The sequence below is a fragment of the Siphateles boraxobius genome, unplaced genomic scaffold (genome assembly GCF_051911475.1).
Source record: "Siphateles boraxobius isolate OS27281-9 unplaced genomic scaffold, OSU_SipBor_1 2, whole genome shotgun sequence".
Lineage (NCBI taxonomy): Eukaryota > Metazoa > Chordata > Actinopteri > Cypriniformes > Leuciscidae > Siphateles > Siphateles boraxobius.
Genome location: NW_027508810.1, coordinates 1,511,884 through 1,522,652, shown reverse-complemented (window position 1 = coordinate 1,522,652; position 10,769 = coordinate 1,511,884). Strand labels below are relative to the sequence as shown.

The window sequence follows — 10,769 nt, the reverse complement described above, 5'->3', positions numbered from 1 at the left end:
TTAACATCTTTTTTTCTTTCTCCCAACTCTGCTTCTTCTCGTTCGACTTGCTGTATGTTTACATTCGCGAGGCCATCAATATGGCCGCCATGTCCCAGAATGCAACGTGGCGTCCAAGCCCCATAGCACCCCACAGCTGGCGGAATATCTCCTGAGCGGTGGTCTGACCATGCAGTGGAATCACAGCGAGCAACTCCTCGATCACTTCAAAATTGTCGTCAACACCACAGACATAATACTGCGAGCTGAGCAGTGTCAGTGTTGTCCGTGCTCTCATCAAGAGCGACTGAGTATGCACAAAAACGTTTGGCTTTCTCACGCAGTTGATCATATATTTTTTCTGACAGGTCAGAAATGGACTCTGCCACTGTGTTTGCTGAAAGGCTTATGTTGCTAATCTGACCCTTTTTTTTCCGGACAGACTTTACTTGCAGCTAGTAACATGCACTTTTTGATGAACTTTCCGGCCTTAGCAATCATCTCACTTACCACGTAGCTAGCTTCGACTGCTGCTTCATTCTCTTTGTCTGCTTTCTTGAATAAATCTTGTTGCCTCAATAGACATTTTTTAAGATTGGCGACCCGGTTCTTTCTCTCGTCATCTCCCTGGTATTTTGTATACTCCTCAGCATGTCTAGTTGAGTAATGACGTCGGATGTTACATTCCTTGTACACCGCAACTTTCTCTGTGCATATGAGACACGTACGGGTGCCCCTATGCTCGACAAAAAAATATTCCGTCTCCCACTTTTCCTGAAATTGCCTGTGCTCGTCGCCAACTTTTCTCTTCATGGTGCGTTTTGAGAGGGACATTGACTGGAACTGGGTGATGGCATATATTTTCTGTCCACTTGGTGTCACTCCGGAACGTGTTTCACCCAAGTGACTAATACTTCCCCAGGTACTTTGCGGTTGGCTTGACAAGCATTGACAACATACGCCCCCGGAAGCTGTCACGAGACTATCTATGGTAGTGTACCCACCTAATGTTGACCTTTTTTAGCGGAATGCAGAAGGAAAAAATAAAATAATCATGAGAAAAAGAATTCAGTGACTGAAAAGAGCCCTTGCCATTGATATTCTTGTTAACATTTCACATTAAAATACCAAGTGCTACGTTTTCCAAATTTTTAATTGTTCAGGTTGGGCACCAGACAGTTTAAAAAAATGACCAACAAATGATATTTTCAAATGAAATATTCTGTTAACCACCCTTATGGGAAGAAGAAAGAAACAGAAATGTTTCACAGGAGTCTTTTAATTTCCTTAAGTCTGTTCACATTTTATAGCAACAACAATAACAAAAAATAAATAAATATTTCAGTCTCTTAGTGTCCAGAAACACGCCCTTAGAAATGAGCAAATGAAAAGATTCTTTACAAATGAAATACCGGCGTGTTTGCACACAGGCCGTCAAGGTTCAACAGTAGGCCTTTAAAAAAAATAATAACAAAAAGGTGTCTCCAAAAATCATCCCAAAATATGAGTAAATATAGAGAGATCGGTAACCATGAGGGCGCGGGGAAGACTGCATGCTCCTTATACCTTTTGGTTTTGGTGATCACACGTCGAAAAAAAGTCGCAGAAGATTTCAGCTCGTTTGTTACTCTCTTCCTCCATGCACGCACGTCCCTTCTCCATCATTTCACTATGCAGAAATTCCAACGCATTCTCATCCTTTGGCGTCATATGTGACGTCATATGACAAAACGGCGAAATACTACGCACATGGCACCCTTTATCGTCAATATAACACGCACTGTGATGGGTAGGTTTAGGTGTGGGGTAGGGTCTGCGTCTCATATTCACGCTAAAGGATGCCAGTCAACTTTATGACGCTTTGGGTTCGCGTGTTATATTCACGCTAGAGGGTGCCATGTGCGTAGTATTTCACCGTTTTGTCATATGGCGTCACATATGCCGCCAAAGGATGAGAACGGGCTCGAAATTCAGACTTTCCACATGTAAAATAATCCCACAAAGTACCTTCACAACACGCTGAAACAACGTCTCATTTCCCCTGACTTTTCCAGACGCTGCTTCCAAATTTCCCGACCAGGCTCTCGCTTCCGCTTCTCTACTTCCTCTTTTCTTTTCCTCTCAATCACCCAAACCCCTCCTCTTCTTGTTACCGTATTTAGTTTTTCGTTGGTACAAATTCTAATAACTGTTATGAAGTTGTGTAGGTTTTCATTTAGTGTTATTTACAACCCCAAATCAGAAAAAGTTGGGACATTTTGTAAAATGCAATAAAATCAAGAATATGTGATTTGTTCATTCTATTTAACCTTTTTTTAGCTGACAAAAGTACAAAGAAAAGTTTTCCAATATTTTAACTGACCAACATAATTGTATTTTGTAAATATGAACAAATTTTGATTTTGATGGCTGCAACACACCCCAAAAAAGTTGTGACAGAGGCATGTTTACCACTGTGTCACTTCACCTTTCCTTTTAATTACACTTTTTAATCATTTGGGAGTTGAGGATACTAATTGTTGGAGTTTTGCTATTGGAATATTTGCTCAATCTTGTCTGATACAAGACAGCCGCTCAACAGTCTGTGGTCATCGTTGCCTGATTCTCCTTTTCATGTTGGGTCATACATTTTCCATAAGAGACAGATCTGGACTGCAGTAAACAGGCAGACACATCCCTTCTATGGTGCAGAGTGTCTAGAAACCACTCAGTTTTAGCACGTGCAGAATGAGGCCTGGCATTGTCTTGCTTCCCAGGGAAGATGTCATCTTGATGGCAGTTTATGTCTCTGTACAATCCAAATATATGCCTCCATGTCAATGGTACCTTCACAATAATGCAAGTTATCCATACCGTTTGCAATGATGCACCTCAATACCAGCACAGATGTTTGCTTTTGCACCTTTAGCTAGTGAAAGTCTGGTTGGTCCCTTTCGTCTTTGTTACTGAGAACTCGATGTCCATTTTCTCCCCAAAACAAGCTGAAACATGGACTCATCTGACCACAGCGCACGTGTCCACTGTCTTCTAGACCATCTGAGATGAGCTCAGGCCCAGAGAACTCGCCGGCATCTCCACATAGAACTGATGTAAAGCTTTCTCCTTGCGTAACAGAGATTCAAGTTGCATTTCTTGATGCAGAGTCAGACTGTGTTCAGTGAAAATGGTTTTCCAAATTACTCCTGAGCACATGTGGCTGTATTTAACGGATTAGCATGATGGTATCTTGTGCAATACCATCTGAGGGCTCAAAGGTCACGCACATTCAACAGAGGTCTCCTGCCTTACCCAACACAGACTGAGATTTCTCTGGATTCCCTGAATCTTGTGACAATATTATGTATGTTTATGTATGGAAGATAATGAAAGGCATAAATTCTTTGCAATCTTGCATTGAGAAATGGGATTTTTTAATTGTTTGACAATTCTCTCAAGATATTTGGCACAAAGTGATGAGCCATGACCCATCTTTGCTTAAAAAGACTGAGAAGCACTTTTACACCCAAACATGATACCCTCAACTATTACCAATTCACCTGCTCATTGTGGACTGTTTCAAAAGAGTTGGATAATCTAATTTGGATATTCTTTTCACTTTTATTTCGTCTCTGTCCCAACTTTTTTGGGGTGTGTTGCAGCCATCAAAATCAAAATTTGTTCATATTTATAAAATACAATTATGTTGGTCAGTGAAAACACTGGAAAACGTTTCTTTGTACTTTTGTCAGCTAATAAAAGGTTAAATAGAATGAACAAATCACAGATTCTTGATTTTATTGCATTTTACAAAATGTCCCAACGTTTTCTGATTTGGGGTTGTAATATAATTATTAATTAAATGTTGGTTTATTTTGTTTTACATTGTAGCAGTTCGCTACAGTAGCCCATAAGTAATAAAAAACTAAAATAAAAGCGTGGCAAACGGGGCACACCCAAAGACTCAGCAAAAAGGTGCGTTTCAGAACAACGCGCGGGCCGCACTAAAACTGAACTTTGATATCAAGTAGGGGGCCACAAAACATCACCCTTCAATGGCTTCAATTAGCCCCCGGGCCGCGAGTTTGAGACCAGTGATTTAAAACTTCAAAATACTTTTCTATCTATCTATCTATCTATCTATCTATCTATCTATCTATCTATCTATCTATCTATCTATCTATCTATCTATCTATCTATCTATCTATCTATCCTAACTTCTTAGGTTTAAAGCTCCTAGCTCCCAAGCAACTCCATAGCAACCAAACTTGAGTACCCTAGCAACCTTTCAACAAAACCTATATATCTACATCAGAACATCGTTTAGGGATGAGGGTTGGCTCTTTTGACTCATGCTAGCAAACAGCACCTTACAACATGCTACACATGCTAGCAGTGAATAGCTACATGCTAATAGCGATTAGTTAAGTGCTAAATCATGCCAAGAACATGCTAAGAACTCTATAAAAACTCCATAGTGTAACCATCTGTGACAAGTTGCTGTGACCTAGCAACTGCCTAGAAACGTCCTAGCAACCACCCAAATACCCCAGCAACCGCCTATCAACACCATATCAACCACCTATAACACCCTAGCAACCGCCTAGAAACGCCCTATCAACCACCCAGAACACCCTAGAAAACGCCTAGCAATGCCCTAGCGACCACCCAGAATACCCTAGCAATCACCTAGCAATAGCATATCAACCACCCAGACCACCATAGCAACCACCCAGAACACCCTAGCAACCACTCAAAATACCTTAGCAGCCGCAAAGCAACCACCAAGAACACCCTGGCAACCACACAGAGTACCATAGCAAACACTCAGAATACCCTAGCAAATGCCGAGCAACACCATAGCAACCACCCAGAACACCCTAGCAACCACCCAAAATACCTTAGCAACCGTCTAGCAACTGCTCAGAACACCATAGCAACCACATAGCAACACCATAGCAACCACCCAGAATACCCTAGCAACCACCTAGCAACACAATAGCAACCACCCAGAACACCCTAGCAACAATCCAAAATACCTTGGCAACTGCCTAGCATCCACCCAGAATACCGCAACTGCCCAGAACACTACAGCAACAACCTAGCAACAACCCAGAACACCCTAGCAACCGCCTATCAACTCCCTAGCGACCACCCAGAATACCATAGCAACCGCCTAGCAACCACCCAGAACACCCTGGCAACCACATAGCAACCACCCAGAGTACCATAGCAACCATCCAGAATACCCTAGCAACCACCTAGCAACACCAAAGGAACCACCCAGAACACCCTAGAAGCCGCATAACAACATCATAGCAACCACCCAGAATAACCTAGCAACCACCCAGAACACCTTAGCAACCCACTAGAACATTTCAATGCAGGTTCATTTTTAATACATCTTACCTGAAGAACAGTGGCGGTTCTAGAGGGGGGGCCAGGGGGGGCCGTGCCCCTGTGACAACAAGCTTGGCCCCCCTTGTGGCCCCCCTAAATGTGGAGTGTGAAATAATTTTTACAAAACTGTTTTTTGCTATCTTTGTTATCGTTGTATGCATTTTTTTTTTTTTATTATTCTATCTTTGTGGATTTGCTTGTTCACGCGAGAGAGGAGAGAAGGAGAAAGCTGGTCAGTTGCAAGTTCATTCTGTGTGTGCGTATCGGGTGTGCGATGTGTATTGTCTATTAAAATATTGTAATCATTGTTTTAACTATGTACGAGGCACTGTGAGCTGACATCGCATTTGTCTATGGTTCTTTCACTGCTGTGTGCGGTTCATAGGTATGTCTTATATTTATATCATATTATGTTCTTATATTAGAATATCAAATCAGCAAGAGTGCCGTTTTCCCGTGCACAATTGCAACTGTGATATTGATGTTATACAACAGTTAAATCAACAATAAGTTAACATGAGTTACTTTTTAGACACAATATTGTCAATATTGTTTGTTTTCCCTTTATTTCGCCGACGAGAATTTCAAAATGAAACCGAGTCTCAATGCAACAGACAGCGATGATTTATTGACTGAAATCCGCGTTTTGATCACTTGCTTCTTTCCCGAATGAATCAGCCGTTTGAACAAATCGGTTGAATGAATGAATGAATCCCTCAACTCACTTCTGTGACTTGCCGCCGCCTACTGGCGGTTTTAGTTTCATATTTAAAGTACCCTTTAATTAAAAAGTTGAAATTAGAAATCATTTAATGTTTAAATATTGATTTAAAAAAAATCTCATAGCTTCATTTATGCAATTGTAAATGGAGTGTAAATATATAAATGCCGCTTCTGTCACCTCTAGACTGCACTGCAAACATGGATTTTGATTGAATTAATTAATTTGACTGGTAACAGTGGTACTGTATAATTATTGTATAATTAAGTATTATTGTATAAATAAGTATAATTACTGTATAATTTGAATGTTAGTATTTGACATAAAAGGTGATTCATAACTCTAAATAAGTTTAGAAAGAATGTCCATATATTGGTGAAAATGCCTCTGGAAATCAATTTAAGGTGGCAAATTAAATTAATTAAAAATTAATAAAAAAATTAATTTCGGTCCCTGCTGTTAACTGACCACTGCATAGAATATTAAAAAATATGAATATCTTTGTGAGTCTGCTGTTAACAACAGGCCTAAACCAGCCATTGCACCAGCACAAAAACACAATCAGTAAAATATCATCTAATTATCAACAAAACATTGAAAATATTGAGATATATTTTTGTCAATATTGCACACCCCTAATGTACGGTATGAATTTTGGTCTTCAAAAGCCTTCAATTTGACTTTAAAAAGTGTGCAGTAACCTGTAAACGGTTAGACATAGTTACCTAGCGAGTCAGTTATTTTCAGTAAATGAATTAATACGCTTCTTGGTCCCCATTGCTTTTGCTCTATAGTTCTCACCAAAATGAAGAGAAAGAAGGATATCATGTCAATTACAGTTACTGTGACTAATACTGAATATGTAATGCAAATGTAAAAATATAATGGAAATGCAAATACATTGCTGAATGATTATAAACATGGTATTTTGCCTGGTAATGCCTGCAGTGCAGTGCAGAAAATGATATGACAACAATAAGTTCTAAATGTAACTGGCCCCTCTAACAGTACAACTGGCCCCAGCTTGGCCCCCCCAGTTGAAATGGTCTAGAACCGCCACTGCTGAAGAAATCCTGACGTTCCTGTTTGACCTGTTTGTACACACCCAAAGGTGATCATAAACTCCTCCTTCTTACAACACTAACCAGGAAGAGACGGACTTATTTCTCCTTTCTGTCACACCGACTTTGTCTCAACAAAAGCAATAAAGAATAAGCAATCAATGGAGAACAAAGAAACTTTACAGAAGGATTTTTGTGAAGTTCATTTCTGAACCGACAGCAGATATTTGATACTCATTGTGATTCATTTTTGAAAACCGTCGTTCAGAAAGTGAAAGTAAAGTTTATTTTGCAGGACTCAAACGGTGAAAATGGCTTCAGCAGCAGAAGATGATTATATTTGTCCTGTTTGCTATGAAATCTTCAAGGTTCCTGTTATTCTGTCCTGTAGTCACAGTATTTGTAAAGAGTGTCTACAACAGTTCTGGAAAACTAAGGAAACTCAGGAGTGTCCTGTCTGCAGGAGAAGATCCTCAAAATCTGAACCTCCTGTTAATCTAGTGTTAAAAAACTTGTGTGAGTCGTTCCTGAAGGAGGGAACTGAGAAACGCTCATCAGGATCTGAGGAGATCTGCAGTTTACACAGTGAGAAACTCAAACTCTTCTGTCTGGAGGACAAACAGCCTGTGTGTTTAGTGTGCAGAGACTCAGAGAAACACACCAATCACACATTCAGACCCATCAGTGAAGTGTGTTCATCTTACAAGGTAAGACACATGTCTCTCATTTCATATGCTGAATACAGTGCTAAACATAGAAACATTATTATTATACAATAGACCAGTATTTATATTTGCTCAGACTAATTCTCTATGATTTATTACTGATGTAAAATTCTGCATTAATCTCCGACACTGATGTTCAAATCTTCTTGAATGTAACAGCATTGGCACAAAACATGTTTCGAAAAAATAGACATATCATAGGGTATAATTATTTTTTTAAACAATAATATGTGATTTTAAAACACACTGAAAAAGTGAATGATACTAACATACTTTCACTTTCTGCATTTGTTTTGCACAACCACAAATTTAAAACTGCATGGATATAATATGGATATAATAAAAAAACACATTGCAAAAAAACACATTTGTTTGATGAAAACATGATTTCTTGATGTTCGCTTTCAAAATGAAATCGTTAAAAATATATGTCCTGCAACTGTCAGGCACAAACGCTTCCCCCATTCATCTTATAAATAAAAATACAATATATAAACGTCTTAAACCTGCATAAGTTTCACAGATTTTCACTTTAACCTGTAGGAGGAATTTAATACAGCACTGACGTCCTTACTAAACAAGCTCAAACATGGAGAAGAAGTGAAGAAAAAGTGTGATGAAACAATTGAACACATCACGGTGAGGATGTATAAAGAGTTAAATACTCAACATTCACACACAGAGTTTATTATTGACATTAGTGGAGTGTGTGTTCATACAGAGCTGACTGAAGTGAATGTGATTTGATTTCAGTCTCAAACTGAGCACACAGAGCGTCAGATTAAAGAAGAGTTTGAGAAGCTTCATCAGTTTCTCAGAGACGAAGAAGAAGCTACAATCACTGCACTGAGGGAGGAAGAGGAGCAGAAGAAGCAGAGGATGAAGGAGAAGCTGGAGGAGATGAACACACACATCTCAGCTCTTTCACACACAATCAGAGACATGGAGGAGATGATGAAAGACAATGATGTCTCGTTTCTAAAGGTGACAAATCAATCTGGCTTCATTCTTTGTGCATAAAACAACTTGTATATAGAGACTCATTGACAGTGAGAGTGTTTGATAAGATATTAAAATGTTTTTAAACTCTATATTTTCCAGAACTATAAAGTCACGATGGAAAGGTAAGTGAGCTGCTCGTATCTCTTCTCTCAGTGGATCTGAACTCAAATTCACTGCAGTTCTGACTCCTGAATGTTCCTCAGAGTCCAGATCTCACAGCCGGATCCACGGATGAGTTCTGGAGCTTTGATTCATGTGTCGCGTTATCTGGGTAACCTGCCGTTCAGAGTCTGGAAGAAGATGCTGGAAACTGTCCAACACAGTGAGTCTCGCAGATCTGACACAGTGCAGAAGATAGTTCAGATATAAACACACACAACATCAACATTTGATAGAAATATATATATATATATATATATATATATATATATATATATATTAAAAATCACTTAAATTACTAAGTGAATCTGAACTGTATATCAGTAAATCATCAGATCATACAGCAAACTCATAATGAAAAGTATATTCCTCATAATCTATGTTTATGTATTAGGAAACAATAGTGTTTATTGAATACTGATATTAAACCTGAAGCCTCAATCCATTCTGACAGTAACTGAGAGAATATTGTTATGATTTATGATCTCTTTCAACAAAGTCTTTATATGTGTTTTACATTTACATTTCTAATACATCATATTTCATCCTGTAATCTGATGTTATTGTCTTTGCAGCTCCGTTGACTCTGGATCCAAACACAGCAGATCCTCGTCTCACACTCTCTGCTGATCTGACCAGTGTGTCGTTCAGTGATGAATATAAAACACTTCCTGATAATCCAGAGAGGATTGACAGTTATGCATGTGTCCTGGGATCTGAGGGCTTTAACTCAGGAACACACTACTGGGATGTGGAGGTGGGAGACAATACATACTGGAGTCTTGGAATAACCACAGCATCAAACCAAAGGAAAGGATTGGATTTCTTTGAGTCTAATGTCTGGCGTGTGCAGTACATAGACAGCAAATACAGCTCACAATCCCCAGAGCAACCCTTCACTGTCTTTACTGTTGAACAGAAGCTTCAGCGTGTGAGAGTTCAGCTGGACTATGACAGAAAAACAGTGTCATTCTCTGATCCTGTAACTAACACACATTTACTCACATTCAGGACATCCTTCACAGAAACTGTCTTTCCATTCTTATATAATCACTGCACAACTTCTCCTCTGAGGATCTTACCAGTTAAACTGTTTATTACAGCAGAAAATCACAGTTAAATCTGATTCTGCTTCTAGATTAATACAGTTTTGCAAATTATGCTTTAATAATAACGCTGTAATAAAAGGGTCTCGTTCATCAATCACACTTAAATGTAAAATTTAGAGCTAACTTAACACTTGTGTTTCCTTAAGGACTTTTTTGTCTCTCATTTATTTATTTTTTTGGATAATGTTTCTTTTGTTTATGGCAACTGCGTCAATTGTACGTATTTTATTGCATATGTTATTATTTCATCCTCATTTCCTTTCATAAATCACTGGGTACACAAAATAGTTACACTCAAGTTTGGACCAAAAATGTTTCCATTGAAACCCATTAAAACTCTTTATCCCAGAGCAATTTAACTATTAAATGATTCAGTCTTTGTTAAGGTTTTAAGGCTTTTTTTCCTGTTTTCTGATTATGCATATTAGAGTCATATTCGATTATTTTTATATATTCATCCTATAACTCGAGCTCTGAAACATGAATGCACTGTGAGGCCAGCAGCTGTTTATATATTCATGCATAATGATTGACAGAATAACAAGACAAACTAAATACTTTAGTTTACTTTACTTTAACCAACCGTTATTTAAAACTGTTTGAAAATGTTTATATTTTTATGTATATATATATATAT

At 38.5% G+C, this 10,769-nt stretch overlaps 1 protein-coding gene across 1 annotated transcript; it reads left to right on the top strand.

The window, feature by feature from the left end:
* Nucleotides 1-7,210: 7,210 nt before the first annotated feature.
* On the top strand, nt 7,211-10,483 carry LOC143744262 (E3 ubiquitin-protein ligase TRIM35-like). Its single transcript, XM_077235651.1, has 6 exons — nt 7,211-7,844; nt 8,406-8,501; nt 8,616-8,846; nt 8,964-8,986; nt 9,068-9,186; nt 9,599-10,483. The coding sequence occupies exons 1-6, from the start codon at nt 7,449-7,451 to the stop codon at nt 10,141-10,143; spliced, it is 1,410 nt and encodes a 469-aa protein (XP_077091766.1). The 5' UTR covers nt 7,211-7,448; the 3' UTR covers nt 10,144-10,483.
* Nucleotides 10,484-10,769: the final 286 nt, after the last annotated feature.